General features: G+C 45.0%; 2 protein-coding genes across 3 annotated transcripts in view; one reads left to right on the top strand and one right to left on the bottom strand.

The window, feature by feature from the left end:
- The window catches only part of LOC126569023 (uncharacterized), a 55,607-nt gene that overhangs the window by 2,501 nt on the left and 33,106 nt on the right, over positions 1-20,000 (bottom strand). For both annotated transcript variants that reach the window (XM_050225805.1, XM_050225804.1), the window contains 7 exons: positions 4,731-5,221; positions 2,453-3,237; positions 2,219-2,376; positions 2,018-2,139; positions 1,872-1,935; positions 1,020-1,199; positions 1-3 (listed from right to left, as the gene is read on the bottom strand). The exon at positions 1-3 is cut by the window's left edge and continues 102 nt beyond it. In XM_050225805.1, the coding sequence (XP_050081762.1) occupies positions 1-3; positions 1,020-1,199; positions 1,872-1,935; positions 2,018-2,139; positions 2,219-2,376; positions 2,453-3,237; positions 4,731-5,221 (1,803 nt within the window). The remainder of the gene's footprint in view (positions 4-1,019; positions 1,200-1,871; positions 1,936-2,017; positions 2,140-2,218; positions 2,377-2,452; positions 3,238-4,730; positions 5,222-20,000) is intronic.
- On the top strand, positions 3,943-4,556 carry LOC126569024 (uncharacterized). The gene is made up of 2 exons (XM_050225807.1): positions 3,943-4,033; positions 4,111-4,556. Exons 1-2 carry the CDS (start codon positions 3,992-3,994, stop codon positions 4,498-4,500), a joined length of 432 nt encoding a protein of 143 aa, XP_050081764.1. The 5' UTR covers positions 3,943-3,991; the 3' UTR covers positions 4,501-4,556.

The raw sequence follows: 20,000 nt of genomic DNA, 5'->3' as shown, positions 1-20,000 counted from the left end.
TTTCTAAAAATACATTACCGTAAAAGAGCAATGAAAAGATGTACCGCTTGAGCACCGTTGGTTTTACGAAAGTAGCCCGCTACCCCAGAAAAAAACACCCAGCATAGAAGCACATGTGCACTATGTTTACCTTCAATCTGTAGCTCCAGCAGTGCACTGAACAACCCCAATAGAAGCGATAAGGCTTAGTGAGAAGCCTGTATAGCTGCTACCATCATGCGATCGCTGTTGGTTCGTTAAGGCAACCGGCAGCTGGACTATCAATTTACCTTATCAAGCGACGAACAGAAACCCACGATTGGAAGCACGCTTCGATGTGCCGCAACAAATTGATATGAACTCGGGGCGTGCGTGTAATCTAGTCCATTATTCCAAAACAAACCAAAAGTTCACTAGGGAACCAAGCACTAAACAAGAAAACTTTGAATGGATGGACCTTACTGAATGGTTCTTTACTCGGCGAGAACAGCTGTTGCTTCATCAGCAAGCACATCTGACCGTCACTTTGCATACTATTTCGAGAGCATATATTGCTCAACGTGCGTGAACCACGTGATGGCCACACGATCGAACGAATGCGAATCATGGGCAGTCGCTACATACCACATGTGAGATTCTTTTCAACCGTTTAAATATCGTCTTCGCGCGGCTAACCATACGGTCCATCGATGCAGTTAATCGACGGGAAAGCAACGGTCCATATCCCACCTCCACCTCCCATCCCAGTCCTGCCACGGTAAACAAACTCTGTCGCAACAAATCAGTCAAATGTCAACCGTTCTTTGAACCGTTCCGCAACAACCAAAACAATTTCGCACCGCGGACGCACGCCTTTTCTTCTGCCCAGGCGGATTGTGTAGGTGGACCGCCCTGGGATTGCCACTGACGATGCCGACGACGGAACGGGGCTGTCGCACGGGGAATGGTGCATCCGCTTGGCTCTTGCACCGCGTGCCAAAGTTGGGATCCTTTTCCGGAAGTGCAGAGTGGGCAGCGGAAGCTGTTTGGTCAATACTTACCGACGCAGGGTGGCAGGGCGCGGTTCCACGCGTGTTTGGCGGTGCAGATGAGTTCTCGAGATGTTTCGCCCGTATCGGGAAAGACGTGAAGCGGATCACAAACGTATTTGGCCTTATTTTCCGTCCGTCGAACCAGTTTCATACGACCCGGCGTTGGCGATGGCGCCTCGCAGCCGAGCGCTAGAGAGAAAGCGAGAGAGAGAGAGAGAGAGAGAGGAGCAATTCCGTTAGCCACCGTCCGTCACTAGAGCGAAAGAGATGACCAGAACGGCCGTTTACGACTCCTCAACCCACGTCTACACGGACTCCCGGTTACAGATTAAAATTCGTTTTAATTTGAAACCGCGGGAACATGTTTGAAATTGACACTAATTTTCGTTTCTGTCATTATTTTTATTAAAAATTACAAAAAAATATTTTAAAATTTTCCGAAAAGCGAATTTCAACACTTTCTTCAGCGAAAAGTAACGATATTTTTTTCTCTCGCTCACTCTGGCGCCATCTAGAATGGAAATTTCCTTGAAATCTTTCACAAAAAGATGCCACTTTGAATTGGCCTGGATTATTGGAAAATTTGAATTGGCGGGATTATATTTTTTGTGTCTCCCTTTTTTACTGTTTTTTTTTGGTAGAGGAAGGAAAGGCGTTTTCGAGACAAAAAACAAAGGCGTCTACAAAAAACATAATACACGCAGACACTTTGTACACCAGAAACATTTTCGGTTAGTTAGACAAAACTGATAAAAGAAAGGGCAAAAAAGTGGAAAACATGAACCTCCATCGACACCGCGAACTACGGCCATTTCGCCAGATCACCGTTTGGTGCTATCAATCGTATCATTTGGTACTCACCTGTATAATGTAATAGCACTCCTCGTTTGGGATAAATTACTTTCGTTGTCGTTCGCACGGAAACCTACGAGATCGAATGAACAGCAAATAGAGCAATTTTATCATAACATTTTATCGCCGCTGTTTAGTCACAACACTAGGCTTACCTCAAGACGGTCCTGTATGCTGACGATTTCTATCGGGCGTGTGCTCTCGGTGCAGCTGTGGAACAGCGTATGATTCGTGTTGAGGTCCACGACGTGAAGATAGTCCCGGCACTCATCATCATCTATCGAGCAGGAAACGCAACACAACACTTAGTATGCAACGCAATCATAACCACTTACAAAGCGTATCTGAGCACTTACGACGGAGCGCTAGATCCAACACCGTCAACTTTATCCTTTGATGCTGGCCGGCGTACAACGTCCACTGGCAGACACTGTCTCCAATGTAGTACTTCGGATAGCCAGGCGTCATAAGGAAACCCTGGCGTAAAGGGCGTTTCAGCAGAGTCCGTTGGACGCTACAACGTGAGGAACAAGAAATCGTTTAATTGCAGTGCGGCAAGTTTACCGTTGAAAGTGTTACCCTTTCTTTACCTGGTGTATTTTTTGTGAAATCCCCTCGACCCCTTGCCGAACGGATGCGACTCATAATCATCCTCCTCTTCGTCGTCATCATCGTCTTCATCATAGTTGTCCGGAGGGGGGATCGGATTCCAGCTTTCATCAAGCTCTTTCCGTACTGTTTCTTGAATCCTTCTAAATGTACCATTATCGAAGCGAAACTTATCCTGCTCATCGGTGGTTCGGTTAGGTTTGCCCTGTCCCTGTGATGACAACTCGCCCGATTCTTCAAGCTCCGGCAGGACCAACCGATCTTCATCCCAATGACCGAGCGTTGTATCAACTGTGATCGAGCTCGCTGATGACGGAACCGTCGGTGGACTGTCTGTGACCGGATTCGCCGCTAGCTCGACCGATACCGTCGCCATAGATGAGCTGTACACGCTGGTGGTCATCAACCTGGTGGGTGTTATCAATCCAATGACGCTGAGATCGTCCGGTGACTGGGATTCCGATTCCGGAAGGACTTCGTTCTCGTAGATTTCGATATCCTTCGTTGGTGCTGGTAACACCACAATGTCTAACGTTTCAGTCATCTCACTTCCGTCGCTGGTGGTCGCAGTGTAGTTCACTCCTTGCCCGCGATTGGCCGCCTCCGCTGGCCTTTCACGTTCCCCATCCGGATCGTCGACAATTGCATTTTCGTTGTCATCCACCAAAACCTCGACGTCCTTCTTGAAGTAGTACTCGTTGCCAATCTGTTTGATGTCCTCAACGACATCTAGGTTGCTGGGTAGAATTTTGAGCACTCGAAAGTCCTGCACGGAATGGAAACGACATGCAGCCAGCCAAAAACCAGGGCAGGTGGTGTCACCCCAGTGTACATGCAACGAAATAGCAAGATTCATTTGTTTTTGTGATCGAAATGATAGCGACACGCTACAAAAAAAGGTGTACCGCGTTTTACTGTTGTTTGTACAGCGCGGTCTATTCTACTCTGCCAAGATGCATGGGACGGAACTTCTTATTTATTACATCCATTTATTCTCTTGATGCACAACTAGCTTCATCAACATTAGTCAGCACGACAATATGAAATGGGTGGACAATTAAATGATAGACAACGAATGTCGTTCGCATTATCATCTCTAGATTGTTCGAAGACCATTCTTGAGACACCCAAGCGCGATTAATTTCCTTTCGCAGCAATAGAACTGCTTGATTATTTTAGAAAAAAGGCCATTAGGGGCCATTATGGAAAGTAATATAAGCTTCAAATTCTGGAAATTTCATCTCCGTTGTCTCCGATCATCGTTTCATCGTTGGTAAAAAGTTTGGCCCAAGAACTAACCCGCCACACCGAACCTATGGCACGTGTATACCATTGCAAACCACCTGTGGCAAACACCTGTGTCAATCGTTCATCATCCGACCCTCAGCGATGGCATCAGCGGACTGTGGACTTGCCGCGTGGATAAAAATCGAATTTAGTGACTGGAGTTCCATTGAGCCATCGTCAGTTATCCAGTGGTACAGTGTGGTCCGGACAGCGAAAACCTCAACCCAAGCAAGATGAAATTTTTCGTCCTCTCTTTTGCGCTTTGCACGCTCTTGGTAAGACGCTTTCATAATTCTGCCCCAAATGTAGCCACTAGGCGAGCAGAATGGTTATTGGTTTCGATTTCTTGCAGGCCGGTAGCTCTGCACAAGTTACCAAGTCGGCTAACATTGTCAAGATCCACGAAGCGGTGGGCGCTATCCTGGGACAAATGTCCATCATTCCCGGTTCCGTCAGACAGGTCATCGCCGGCACGGACTCGCAGAATAACATCAACAAGGCCCTTGCTGCGATTGCGGCTATGCAACCACAGTATAACTACTTCAGCTCGACTTACACTTCGGCGGTAAAACCCGAATCGCTCCCCACCCTGAACAGCGCCATCGCGTCATTCAGAAGTGCCATAACCGACCTAGAAACGAATTTGAAGCAGGTACCAGTCGACCCAACAAAGCTGACCTCCAGTCTATCGACCGTTGAAACGTCGTTTATGAAACTCGGCAGTATCGTTTACACGCTGTAAAGAGTGTATATTATCGTACGACAGCAAAATAATAAAGGGTCACCATTTGTAGCCAAGACATGGTTCAAAGCATTATTGTTGTTGATAAAACGATAAGTAGTTTGGGTATGATGCTTTACTAATTGCATCATCTTTACGTAGCAGACGATTGGGCAGGCACATTGATAGGGGAAAAAAGCATGCAATCACAAGCCGTAGACCCGTGTTTACCTAGACCTAGAACTAATCACCTGCGAGAACACCTTCTGCCGCTGTCGATTCCGATTGTGGGCCGCCTCCAGCTCTAGCGCACTAGTATCCGTATCGTTTACAGTAGAAGGCTCTTCGATGGGCTTCAGGATTTTCAAATTATGAAACGAGTGCACCGTGGCCGCATGTAACGCTTCGGCTCGCGGCTCATCCTCCCGTGTTAACCGCCGATCACGCTGATGTCCATCGGTGGATGAGAACCCGTGAGCGATGGAATCGCGCACCACCGATTCTTCGACGGAAATGGCGGCCGCCTGCTGGGGCTCTGATGCGTCATAGTTTGTTCTCGGTGGCGCGAGTGTATTAAGCATCGAGGGTCCGGTACGTTGCAACGGTTCCGGTGTCGGAGGTACTTCAGAGATGGCATCATTAGTATCGGTTTCGGACGAATCGTAATCATCATCTAGCGGCCCCCAGCGAATCTCGTTGCGAACTATCAGATGCTCTCCGCAGTATTTGCTGACGCGATAGTCTGTAACGAAAGACGGACGGTATCTGTATTGAAGGAAATGTTCACCTTTTGTGATGGTTAATGTATGCATCATACAACTGCCTACAATTGGTCTGGGGAAACAGGATATCAAATTGTGTTTTGTTTTTTTCATATAAAATGCAACAGAATCTTTTTAAATGAAGGACACCTTATATAATTAGATTTGACATTGAAAATAGTGCATTGAACGATGTATCACCTGTCTTAACAGAGAGGAAGGTTTTCAGCAGCTAAACAAAAGAAGATAACTTGCGCCCAGGATGGTTGCATCGGTCAATGATGATACCAAAAAACCCAAAAGAAAACGAGCGGTAAAACGAAACGCATGGACGCAAACCAGGGTTGTTGTTCTCGCACCGCACCACTTGGTTCAACAGAGCAATGCCAGACTAGCTCCGCCAGATACAACTTCAAACAAATGGCGCTCCCCTGTTTGAGTCTTTTTTTCCAGACATTCTATGCAACACCATGTGCCTTTTGGATTTTTCTGTCTATTTTGTCTATTAGGATATTCAACTAACATCCTCCGGACGCAACCGTGGCGGCATTGAGTGATATTGTTGATTAGAACGTTCCGAATTGTTTTTGCGAAAACAACGATTAGCGTAAACAGTTAGAACGCAAAGGGGGGGGGGGGGGGGGGTGCTTTACGTGTTTGAACCAAGCGAATCATAAACTGCAGATGAAACGAATCGGAACCGCGACCAATCCAGTGTGTTTTATTGAAGAGAAATAAATTGTTTATTAATATGTTTTGAGAGTAACACCGACGACCTTCGCCCGCTTTAGCCATGCAATCATGTTGTAGTTTATTTGTTTCATCAACATTGAAACAACTAACATCTGAGAGCATGTTTGAGCGGCTACATCTGCTCATACACATTTACCATCGAGCCGAAATAACTGAACAAAATCACTGGACTTAACAAAGCGACACAAATCTCAATACTCAATAATCTGTGCTGCATTCGGCACACGATGATTAGAATAAAAGGATCAGCTGACAATCGAGGTTGACTCCATTACTTCAAAAGCATAAAAAAATGAAATGGACCACTGATTAATATTTAATTCATACTCATGGAGAATTTCGGATTCCGGGAAGTGTATTCTGTTGTATCACAAAATTCCACGAAACGTTTATTAGAATTGTACCTTCACATTTAAAAAAGTGCGGTCATTGAGGATACTTTCAGTGCGATACCATACTTCCAGCCGTGAAGATAACAATCATACTATGTAAGCACTCATTAAGGAAGCATATTGCAACATAAGGACTAACACATTTACTTCAACAGGTATCCAAGCATAACAACACTGTTTCTAGTTGCTTTTTTCACTCGCACGCCCGCAGTAATCGATATGCGATGTGAGCAAGACCTAACTTGCACATGCAGCCAACTAACGGATAGCCTGTTGCCCGAGATGCTGGATTTGTGCTTCGGAAACGTTTCGATTCTAACTATCACGGACTCCTCTTTCACAACTCTGGACGTGTCCATGTTGTCGAACATATCGCATCAGCTCATTCTGCATCTATCACATGTCGACAAGCTAAGCATACCGATTAACAGCACAATAGAGAGGCTTTCTATCATCGGGACGCGGCTGTTGCAATTGGAGTACAGCTTCAATGAAAATCTTAAACAAATGATTGTCGAGCATGGGTGTGTGGGTGACATTCTAAGCTCTTTAGCATTTATGACAGAGCTGGAAACCATTTCCATCCGGTTTTTGCAGTTAGGTGCGGTGGATTTGGACATTTTCTCAAAGATGCCGAATTTGTGGTTGCTACATTTGTCCAACAATCTTATAAAAGAATTAAGATCGGCAAACAATAGTCGCTGCTTCAAGAAGTTGCTTGAAGTAGATCTGTGTTGCAACAAACTAGCTCGCATCGATCTTTCGCTGTTTGATGGGATGGTATCGTTAATCAAACTTAATCTACAATACAATAGGCTTAAGCAGCTAGATGGATCATTGCAAACTGCGACTTTAACGGAGCTTGACTTATCGGGCAACAGGTTGTCATCTGTAAACTGTTGTGGTTGGAAAACGACGGCCATTATTAAACTAGACTTTTCGTATAATCGACTGGAAGAGTTGCCCAATTGCGTCCAGCTCTGGCAACAGCTAACGTACTTGCAATTGGAACACAATCGCTTGGTACGTATCGATTTTGCACCATTTGAAAGCACATCGATTGTTCATTTCAATTTGAAATTTAACGTTATCAGTGAAATTAGTAACATCACCAAGTTACCACGAGAAATCTTCCTGCATCTGGATGGTAATGCGGTAGCTTTTAATTAGACACCCTCTTACGATACCGTAAAAGATTAACCTTCCAACACAGAATTAGAAATGAAACATCCCGTAGCGAGCGTAATGATGGTGTGTCACTTCGCTTCGTAAATATGGGACCATTATCGAAGATTTATTAATAGCGTCGATATGATTAAAGGATTTCGGAGTTTGAATTTTTAATATAATAAAAGAATAAAAACACAATTGAAAGCCAAAGCAGGAAGACTCATGCGTCAAATAAATAAAATATTATTATTTTCCTTGAAAACAGTTTCCTTGCCAAAGTCTTTTCACTAAGTGTCTTTTCACTATGGTCCACAGAGCAAATGAGACAGTTTGTCAAATAGACAAGAAAAGCTTCTTTACTATGACCGGAGATACGGAAAGAGCATTTTACAAAAATATTAAACTTTCATACATTCGATTTTATTGCTTCAAAAGCATTATGATAACATTACACATAACATAACGTTATTAACATTATAATAACTAACTGAATGGTTCCACATAAGCTATACTCATTATGATTCTATATTTGTTTGACAACATGTTCGGAATTAATATGACAAATCAACAATTAACTTTATTATGAGTGCATCTAACGTTCGATATGTTTCCATCATAATCAGCGTCTATATCACTCCGGAAGCTACAGTCCATAGGATTGTTGTACATCAGCAATTGAAACAGATCTCGAGACACCTTATCCAACTCGAAATTCTTTATGCAATTTTCAATTAGATTAACCGAAAAACGTTTGTTCGGCGAGTAAGGTATTTCGATGCTCTGAAGGCGGTTTTTGGACAGATTCAAAGTTATTAATTTTGGTGGAAGAGTCTTCTCAGTAAGCGTAACATGTGATAGCATATTTTGAGACAAATCTAGATTGAACATGTTTGAAAATAAACTAAGCTTTTCCATCTCATCCAGGTGAAGTCGATTGTTAGAAAATGTGATCACTGATGCATTAGTAAAAACGTCTTCAAAACACCGTGGCAACATTTCGAGCTTGTTGTTATCGGCAGTGAAGCTGAATAGCCCTGGTAATCTCCAGTTGCAACAGTCTAAGGAGGATAAGTGATTGTTGGCTAATTCAATTATCGTCACTGAGTTGGAAACTATGGCACCTGAGACAGTAGTTAAACAGTTGCTGTTCAAGTTAATAGTGGAGAGTGATGTCATTTTGTTGTACAAATTTAAATTTATGCTTCGTAGCTGATTACTTTCTAAATGTAAAAACAACAAACGAGGGAACAGTTCTAGATTCGCAGTGTAGTACAAAGAATGAATCTTGTTTTTGCTCAAGTTCAAAAACTCAAGCTTTGGCAGTCTACCGATCGTATTAAGATTCACTGTCTGTATTTGGGCATTCGTAACTTCAAGATGAACGAGCGAATGAAGGTTACCTAGGGTTTGAGGCAATCGCTCTAATCGGCTTTGAACCACAATTATCTTTTCTAGCTTGCAATCGACCCCCAACACTAAACTTCGTAGCAAAGTTCTCTTGATCTCTACTTGAGAAAGAATGCTATTATCCTTCAATATAAAGCTACGAATCGGTGAACGTTCGATTTTAAGAACTAAAAACGATGTATGGTTACTAAAACGTTTGATGCGTTCAAACTTTTCAAACATTTCACTATTCACGTGGATGGCAAGCATGTTCCGTAAAATTATAATGTTATACTTCTCCGGTACGTGAGCCAGCACGAACGTGCCTTCCTTTAATGGGTCCCAACTCGAGAGAATGCAAGCGTAATCTTTATCACAGTGAAATTGAAACAATGACGAGGGAGGCATTTGCAGAAGTAGCAAGCTAGAATTAAGCACAAGTTATCAAATATGACGCGATACATCATACCAATTTACAAACCTTAGCAGGAGCAAAAGCAATATGAACATCATTGTCCTATAACAGATGTTGTAGTTTATTAATCGTGTAAGGCTGGAGGGATGTAGAAGTGATGAATTGTTAAAGAGATGTCGAGGCTCACAAATTGAATATTTTAACCAGACACACTTAAAACGAATAGTATCAAAAATGTATAGAATTAATAGGTAATATGAACCTAATTTGAGGTTATACTTGTCATCGTTCACGAATTATTACTGCACCATTTCCTGTCAATGGTTGATGGACTTTTAATTTTGCATAGTGTGTAAGGAGCACTGTTGATCATGTGATGGCTCAAATGATTACCTAGCATCAGTCATGTGCGAGACATTAGAAAGTTCCAGGATGTCATCAGAATGCCAAAAAGGTAAATAATTGGTCAGACGACCCGTAGGTATACCAAATTCTTATTCGCGACCTATTTTATCTCCTAGGGAGTAAAATCTAAAAGTTGTATGTTTATGCACTCTTATGTTGACAAAAAGCAGTTAGACGACTGGTCCTAAGCGAAGAAGGCGTTTCTAAGTTTAAATCTGTGTAAACCTCAGCAACAGAACTCATCAGCCGTTCACAACACATGGGTTTAGATGTAGAAGGGGCATGCACTTTTCGATCATTGCAAATTTGAGTTGAACCAAATAAGACAGATTGCAGATTCGGTAAATATTTATTAAGCACTGTAACAATTTGCTTGGTTTGATGGTTTCAAGAACCAGCAAGCTATCCGTAATTGAGGAGAAGAATACTACATAAACTGAACACTTTTTATCTCTATAATTATTAGACGTCATGCCCTATATGCATGACAAAGGTCAACAGTTAGCTTTGGTGTGACTGCACCTAACGTTCGATATGTTGCCATCATAATCAGCGTATGCATTGTCCCGGAAGCTACAGTCCATAGGATTGTCGTACATCAGCAATTGAAACAGATCTGGAGCCACCTTATCCAAGTCGAAATTCTTTATGCAATTTTCAATTAAATTTATCGAAAAACATTTGTTCGGAGTGTACGGTATTTCGATGCTCTGAAGGCGGTTTTTAGACAGATTCAAAGAGGTTAATTTTGCCGGAAGAGTTTCTCAGTGAGCGTAACATGTGACAACTTATTTGGAGATAAATCTAAGATAATCATTTAAAAGAATGAGCGAAACCTTTCCATCTCGTCCAGGTGAAGCCGATTGTTAGCAAGCTTGATCGCTTGATTTCAGTATTCACTTGGATGGCTATCATGTTCCGCAATGTTATGAATGAACAACTCTCCGGTACGTGAGTCAGTACGAACGTACCTTCCTTTAATGGATTCCAATTGGTTAGGATACACATGTTTTCTTTATCACAATAAAATTGAAACAAGGACGTTGGTGACAAGTGCAGCAGTACCAAGCTAGAATTAGGCACACATTATTCAAATCCGTTAAGAAAATATTTCCAACTTACTGACCTTATCAGAATAAAATACGCGCTTAACATCATACTCCTACAATAGACGGAAATGATGTTAAAGCACACAGATCTCATATTCACCGAGGACAAACAATAAATGAATAGTGCGTAAAAAAGATAGAACAAAAAGTTCGCAGAGATACGTTTACTAAACGTAAAATTGAATTTGCCATGGTTTAGTGGATTGTAATTTCTCTGATGACTTTTTAATTTTGAAAAAAGTAATCTAACACAGTAATTATTCATCTATTTCCAGCCAAACTAATACAGCAGTGATCCATTCTAGCACACCGTTCTTCCATTCTAACCAGAGCCGCTAACTGCACCAAACGATGCCATCATGACGCATACCTTGCGAACCTCCGAACTGTTTTGATTTCGAACACAAGTTATGTTATCATGTTTTACTTCGTCCAAGAAGTCCCAACTACAATCTATCACATTGCCATACATTTGCATTTTGTAAACATTGTGCGAAATGTAGTTCAGTTGAAAATCAGTAATGAGATTACAACCGGCATTGATTTCTAACACCGTCTCCGTTTCATTCGGTAGTGTAAGGTGCGTTATACGATTATTGTTTATGTTCAGAACACCTAGTGTTGGTGAAAGTTTCGTGATTGATGCATTGGAAAGCTGGTTGTGGGCTAGGTTGAGCTCCTTCAGTTGACTCAGACGATAAAGGGATTCCCACATTAATTCCTTATCCACCAATTTATTTCTTGCTATCTGTAATATCTCAATGTTCGGCATAGCGTTCGAAATGCACGGTGGTATCTGTTCAAGGCTATTGTTTGTGAAATCCAAGGACTTCACGCCAGTTCCAAACCAATCGCAAAAGCATAATGTCACCAAAAGATTATTGGCCAAGTTAATACTGCTTAAACTAGTGCTATTCAATGAGCCTACCAACACCTTAATTCTATTTGTTGATAAATCCAAATTCTCCAGTGCTACCATGTACATGAATGTATTCAAATTGATCGTCGTCAGAACATTGTTCGATAGGTCGAGCGTTTTAAGGGAGGAAAAGTTCGTGTCACTACTGGTGGCGCCACAATACACCCTCTTGATCTTATTTGAATGCAAATCCAACAGTTTCAATTGTTGTAGCATGCTAACAGCATTCAAGTCAATGGTTTGGATGAGCGATTTAGAAACAACGAGAGCATCCAGCATCGTCAGCTGTGCTATCGACGCAGGAACAGATGTCATCTTGCTGCTCGATATATGAACAATCCTCAAGCTATTACCGCCGCCCTCGAAAAAGATTGAGAATAGATTCGTTTTGTCGATCCGAAGGGTAGTAATGTTTCCCACTGCTGGCATGATCACTCTGCTAATTGACGATTTAGTTATATACAGCGAATGAATGCGAAATATTATGCTTCCTGTCATGTTCACGTCGACGGTGGCTGGCTGTACATCCACTAACTCAACAATATTGACACCCAGAGGCACATGATTAAACACGAACATACCGTCCTTCGGAGGATCCCATTGCCAGACTGTACATTTCTCCCAGTGACACTTAAATTGCATAGCCAACGTTGAAGCTAAGATTAGCCACATTCCCCGCAATTGCCTGTGAGAATATAAATCACAACGTCAGAAAGCCTATACTGTCGCCAGTTGTGCTACATCATTCCATACGTGAACATCTCGAAATGTACAGCTCTTTTTCACTAAAGCGGCCAGGACACACTGGATCCACTAGCCCAGCAGCACTGAGGTACAGTTTGGAAGTGATTCGTTCAAAACAATGCATTAGCGCATCAATGAACATGTGCCAGACAAAACAAATTGTTGCGTGCTCGTTAGGCCTGTTTATTTTTAATGGGTTCATTTCACGGATTAGTGTCTAGTACTGTTATTTTAACGATTACGGATGGCCTCGTTCTGCATCGAGTTTTAACAACTGCGACTCTCTAACTTTATTTCGCCCTTCTATACAGCAAACTGTTTGTTGCCGTCCAATAAACAAAAAAAAATGTATTGAATGGCACTCCTGTTTTAAAAAAGAAATGAATAAGATAGATTGCATATTTAGCAAGAAATGTTTCATTGCTATGCATACACATAAGGAAGAGCATCATAAAGAATTGTAATAATTTTATACAACGTGCGACATACGCTTTTCGATCACAGTGCTTCAAATGCGACCGTAATCGAGAGGGCTGTAGAGGGTGGTGTAGCTCTTAACATTGCGTCTCGCCAATGAGACGATAAATTTCATTCAATTAAACAATTTATCGCTTGAGCTGTCTCTACTTAGTCGCTACCCTTCGATCACACTGACCAATGCTCACTGCTCTGCACTTACTGATAATCGATCGATCCTGCGATTCTCCCTTTTTCGAAGGAATTGAAGGGAAAGGGGCACACAAACCTACCCACCGAAGGCCAGATGTTGTCGACAGTAGCTTTCGGGCGTTGTCAACCAGCTGACACTCGAGCATGGCTGAGCTGATGCTCCCTGCGATCGAACTGCATGTAGTCGATCGACTGTAGCAGTTGGAAATTGATCAAAAACGCACGCTCGATTGCATGTACCAGTTATCACCAGCTGGCAGCCTAACTCCAAGCGTTTAAGAGACGGCGAGACAAATGCAATATAGGTCACGTGAATTGTGACGGCGTGAGAAGAAAATGTAAACAAATGCCTGGCCAAGCGAACAGTATCTAGCTGACAAAGACTATCCATCTGCATTTCAACAAAAACTGGCAGACTCTGCTGACACACCATGAGTCCCAAAGTCAATCAAATCATTCGCATCAGCAATCGCTTTCGCTGGGAAGAGAGAATGGATCAGAGTGGCGAGAAATGGCGCACGCGTGAGTATGTCGCAGAGCATCGGATGAGTAGGGCAACGTCCTAGGAGCATCGCACGTGAACGGAAATCACTGGCCGGCAGCGTGCAAACGGTGCGAGAGGACACCGAAAGCATAATCAATCTTGCCACCACACGGCCACATTGCCGGTCCGGTGATTGGCAATCACGTTTCGTTCGGTCCGGCCCGAAACCCAACTTCCAATCCACATCGTCATGCTTCGCTGTGCACTCTACACCAATCCCTTTCAGTACGATCTATTCCATTGCCCGGTTCTCGGCTATCAACGAACGACGACGACGGACACGTCCATTTGTCGAACTTAAATATTTGTCAGCTGACTTGCAAGAACGGGACGCCATGCACTTGTGGACCAGACCAAAGTGAGTGGCCAGAGTAGCCTTGCGGCTGGTACAGCGGTTCACGTGCCGCCGCCGGCCTTCCTTCGAGCAGAGAGAACCTGTGTGTAAGGGACCACAGCGAGGTCGCCCCGCACGCGCCTAACCGAAATGCATCTTACACCTCTCGCTCGCTCCTGCCACGCTTCCCGCTTCCGAACGATACCGGATTTCCCCTGCAGTGCTCCGGAAATAACAGAACGCACGAGCTAGGGGGGGGGGGGTTGCATGCGTCGAAACGCCACAGAAAACGCATTCGCTACCGAAGGGACACGATCCTGATGGAATCGGAAAGCGGAAAGACTGGACGGTTTGCTTTGTTAGGCAGGGACGCCGTCTCCTAGGGTAACACTTTACCCTCACGCACCACAACCAACCAACCAACCAACCTATCGATGAACCCTCGATGCCCGATTGGCACATGTTCGACGCGTAAAACTCGACGGCGCATTACACTTGGCGCTGGTTTAGGGCGCATCGCGTCAGCCGCCGCATCTGCAAGTCAGCAACCCTCAGAGCAAAGCAAACAATTCAATCCAAGCGCTAGGGGCATTGCTGATTGGCTAGATTTGAGATTAAGTCGCCACTCGGCCGCGCTTTCCTTTGCACAACATTATGCATGCAAATGGCTCTTTCAATGAGCTATCCGGAACACCGGCACACCTGCAGATATACGTCCATAAACTTATCTCAAGTAGTCCTAGATGCCCGAATCGCGGGTTTCTGAAGCATGGCTATTTTGTGAGGATTTGAAAATTTTAATTATTAAATAATATTATTCACACAACCAAGTGGGTGATCCTCTAAACTTTTTTTAAAAAAATTACCATCAGCTGCCATCGTTCTCGGTACTTGCTGATTACAGTGGCCAACCGCATTGGCACATTATAGAATTTACACAACATTAAAACTTGACCCGCCATCGTCTGCTACGTTTTCCAAGTTTTTTGAGCATTTGAATGCATTATACCATCGGTCATGGCTCCTCGTGCTTTGAGATAAACAAAGTTGCAGCTGTTTTAGCATGAAAGTTGCACACCAAGCAACCGGCTGCAGCCAATGACCAGCAGAGCACTGGCAGTATTCTCCCAGCATCCAACTGAAGCCAAGGCGTCTCTTGCCGAGACCATCGTGAACGAACCGCACAAGGGCGCATTCCAAGGGGAAAAATAAGATTTCCCTCAACTCCTCAGCGTCACGGGCCATTTACTTCTATTGATTCCCCTTTGGATTATGCAAAAAGTCCAACCAACCACCATCAGCAAGCGTGGTACGGTGAGCGCCACACACTGCCACACAGAAGAGTGCTATTGCGGCGCTGCCTGGAGGCACTTCTCCCTCCATTTCCTCTCGTCCACACGTAATGGCGCCGCAAAACCATGACCTTGCCAAGTGACAGCGGAGATTACGGTTGGCAGGCGGCTACGAGTGTCATCCAGACCGGGACACCCAGGAGTCCACGGTACACCGGAATGGTACGGTACGGTAGGTTCTGGTGCCTGAAGCCGTACTAGGAAAAACACGTCTGGGAGTGCCATTCCCGCCCCAACCTTTTTTCTGCTTTTTGAAGGTTTGCTCCGCAACCTTCCAGCCACGGATTCACTCCAGTTTCGTACGTGTGTCCAGGGTAGTGTTTGTATTCAACCCACCAAGCCATCAGGAGCCAGCAGGAGGTATTAAGCAATTTTCCACCTTCACCACCCGGTCTTCTGTTTTGTGTCCGTTGCTCCCGTGGTGCCACAGTGGTGATTTCGCGGTTTTCCAATTGCGAGCAACAAAATATGATTGTTCGGTTAATACCAGAACAACAGTGAACAACAGGGGCGAGAAAGAGAGAGAGAGAGAGAGAGAGAGAGAGAGAGAGAGAAAGAGGGAGAGAGACAGGGAGAGAGAGAGAGAGAGAGAGAGAGAAAACGGACGGACCACAGCCCCGTGCTGTCCCGTCCCTAAGCCAAAGATTTGCTCAACCTGACAGCCCGACCTGGCTTGGCCACAAATCCCTTGGCCTAGCTGTAGGGATTGCGAGAAAAACGAGAAAATGGGATCAACGAAAGACTACGACGATACGTTCCCCCCTACACGTTGGTATCGGTTTTGCAAGCGTCGCCATCGGAAATGCATTCTTCACGCATTAGCAGAACCGAACCGTGGCACTGCATGGTGCAGTGTGGCCATGTGGTACGGTTGTTAGCTTGTGTTCAATAAATTCGCTCTCCTAGAGGATAACCCAAACGGCACACACATCTTCCGTAATGGAAAGCGATGGTGAAGTAGCTTGGTGGTTGTTCCTTCTGAAATAACAATAATTTCAATACCAGTGCCAGGGGTCGGTGCTCAGCTGCTAGCTAGCTGTACCACAATTCGCGCAGGGTGAACTGAAGGGTGTGAAAACGTGGTGCCACAGCTTCCAGCGGACGTGATGGCTTCGTCTGGCAATAGCCGGGTGAAAGCGAACTTCGAAATTCGGAAGGGACGCACCATTGGGCGACGACACTTAAGGGGGTTTGTTGCCAGAAACATAAACAACGTCCCTACGACGGGAAACGGGACGAGCTAGCTGGTGAAGCGGTGGTTGTCACTTGGCTAGGTGTTAATTAGGGGAAAATTGAAATGTAGCAACATTCCGGGCGCAAAATCGACCACCAAAGACTCCGGTGCAAAACCCTCTGTGGTTACGCTGTCTCGCTGTGGCATCGATGGAGCGATCCCCATCCATTAATCGCTCCCCAATCGACAGCGTCCCTGCCGGTAGTGTGCTTTGCCGTAAATTCCACCGTGTGCTGCGCGAGGTTTTCACGAGTTTTCGCTACAAACCAGCACAAGGTGTGACACATCTCTCTCTATCTCTCTGGTCTGGGGCCACAGTTTACCGACCGACCGACCGACCGGGAACCGAGATCGCTGAGCTAGTGATTACGAGGTTGACCAAATTGTCGTGTTTACCCTTACATCTTGCGTTTACCCCCTGCGACCCGGGCACAATACCGGGACGAAAGCGAGCACGAGCCAAAAATCGAGGGACGCAACGGGATTAAAGAGCGAGGAACGGACACGTGACCTCACCCGCGCGCCACGGGGCCCTGGGAAAAGTAAACAGCTGCGGAGAGAGAGAGAGAGAGAGCGGTGCTGACCGAGGTGGTTTGATCGAATTGCCGCAGCGGCCAATGTATCGATAGCGTGCCACGAGATAAGTAGGTTCACGGGGTGGTTTTGGGTCGTTTTGGGATGGGCTGGATTATCAGGATGCCGTCATCATCAGCAGCTTTCTCGTGCACTGCTTCGTGCACGGTTCCGCTCGGTTCCATGCCCAGGAGATCCATGGTGCTCGAGCCAGATAATTGGTAAAAAAATATAAAATTCTCTTTCAAAAAACCGGATACAGCTTGCCGGAAAGAATGGAAAGAACGGTTCCCGGGGGGCGTTTCTTGCAATCACAAAACCACCGGCACGCAGCTTGGGTCCGAAGGGTTTTTTTTTTGGCCATGCCACTGTCCTGTAAATACTGGCTCGGCCACCCTGGCCTCCCTGTTTGCTGAATTAATAAACCAAAAACAAATCCGGAACCGGATGAAGATGTCGAGCATCGACGGCAGCAGCAGCTTGGCCAGAAACTGCTTGCTCCTAATTGGAAAAGAAATTAGATTTTTCATTAAAACATTAACATCCCCCCACCAACACGCACGCACGCACTCGCACAGCCAGATACATCGGATGGCCATTTTCCCAGTAGGCTCACCAGAACGTTTGGTCCTCATCGCCACAGCTGTACCCCCGGATGGGATTTTTCAGGGTTGCTTGCTTGCTTGCTGGAGGAAATTTACATTTTTCGTCTTAATTCCCAGCACCGGCTGATGAGAGAGAGAGAGAGAGTGCGGAAACTCGTTGGAGCTCCGGAAAGTTCCGTGTCCAATTAGGTGCGGCCTTCCCCAAAGGCACTACGACCTAGGCCATTTTTGGTCAGCAACAGAAAACCCAGAGAACGTGTGTGTTGGCCCCCGTTTGGTCGGACTATCCGGCCACTAACGATCCAACGAGGAACGATCCAAGCGGGAGTGAAGGTATAGGGGCAGGCTGGCGGATAATGGGGGAGTCCTGCAACGGACACAACGTTACATCATCATCACAACGTGATGTGTGCGTCAGAGCTCGCAAACACGTCGCAAAACTGTGGCGACCGAATTTACGTTCTTTGTTTTCGCTTCCATCCTGCAAGCTCGGCCTGCTCGGGATGTCCTTGGGACTGCGCTGTCTTTTCCTCTTCGGATGCCGGGATCCGCCAGATAATAGTCACGCTTTACGATGTCACGGTTCGCGCGTGTTGCGTGCGCTGGAGACGTAGACCCTCAGGCACTCTACGGTGATTTAGTGTATTTGCAGAACTGCTCGACCCAGGCAGACATAGCGCGTAGGGCTGCTCGCGCTTTTTTCCTTGTGTGCCAAAAAGGGAGTTCAGCAACGCGATCCAAGCGGGGAAATGGCGTCGACGAGTTGGCTAGTTCGAGAGATTTTATCGCGTCGCTGTCGCTTGAGATTGAGAACTAAAAAAAAGGAAATCAAGCTCTGTTCCTTTTTTATTTTTCCCCCTATTTTATTTGCAAAACGAAGGACCTTCAAACTCCACTGCAGAAGGTCAAAAGGGCATGGGCCAATCATGTTTGATCGCAGGGCAAAGACGACGCACGCAGATGAGCTGCTCAATCACATCTCACCCGATCCGACACCCGATCTGTATCAATCCAATTAGCCCCTTTATCGTTCCTCCGCCATAAAACGCATCATTTGCACAAACGGCCACACTAATAGCCTGCCCGCGTAATGCGCCGAACGTTACTCTAATGTTAAGTCATTCCGGCCAACCAGCCAACCAACCAACCAGCCACCAGCTGACATTGGTAAGCCGCCTTCGCTCAACAGCAACCGGATGGCACGTTGCAGTAGTTTGTCTTGTCCGTCGGTCACACGGCGAAGATGCTTCGGTGCCGGCAACATAAAAGTTCCCTTCCCACCACCACCGTGCAAGGCCGTCGAGTCGGAGGCGAGAGGTGGCACGGTTCTGTGCAAACAGTTGCCAGACATGCTGACGCCCGAAAACCGGTAGCCCTACGTCTAGTGATTCGATTGGCGAGAGAGCGAACTAGTTTCGGCCAGAACCACGCGCTCCGTTCCGTGGGCCACTTTGAGGCATGACCTTGAGTTTTGGATTCAAGAACCGAGCGCGCTACCGCTGTACCGGCTTGTTGACACACTCGCAACACTCTCATTTCAGTACGGCGAACGAATATGCCATCAAGGGCGAGGGTGGATCGCGTTTATCGGTGTTCGCCTGCGTAACAATTTGGAATATTTTTTCTTTGATTTGCATGAATATATCCATGATTTTGGTAAAATGCTATCCATCCTTTTATCGTTATCTCATTTCATATTCCACACGACTCTTTGACATCAATAATGGTTAAGAGTCATCTTGATAAAAAAAATCTCTATCTTAATCGATTGTTCGAATCCTCCGTCCTTGAGTGAAGCCATTAAACACTCTGTATTATCATATGTCTTTAGCTTTCAATAAAAAAAAACATCAGGCAATACATTAACAGCTGGAGATTTATCTTTAGCATGAACATTACCTTGATATGTTAATAAACATTTAATAAAATATCTTTGGCGGAATAATGTATAAGGAAAAAAAATGGGAAAAATCCCCAAAGTGAGAAAAGGTACCTTCTTCAACAAATTTGTAAATTAAAAAATAACAAAATTATTTGGGAAGCAAAAAACATAGCATTATGCTTTCCAAATGTCAAATATGTTCTTGAAACCTACTCAAAAACACCTGCATAACGAACCAGTGCATTATGGCATTCGCAGAGCATCAAGCTTCCTG

This window comes from Anopheles aquasalis, chromosome 2 (assembly GCF_943734665.1).
Source record: "Anopheles aquasalis chromosome 2, idAnoAquaMG_Q_19, whole genome shotgun sequence".
Lineage (NCBI taxonomy): Eukaryota > Metazoa > Arthropoda > Insecta > Diptera > Culicidae > Anopheles > Anopheles aquasalis.
Note: the sequence above shows the minus strand (reverse complement) of the source record. Positions and strands in the feature narration are given on the sequence as shown.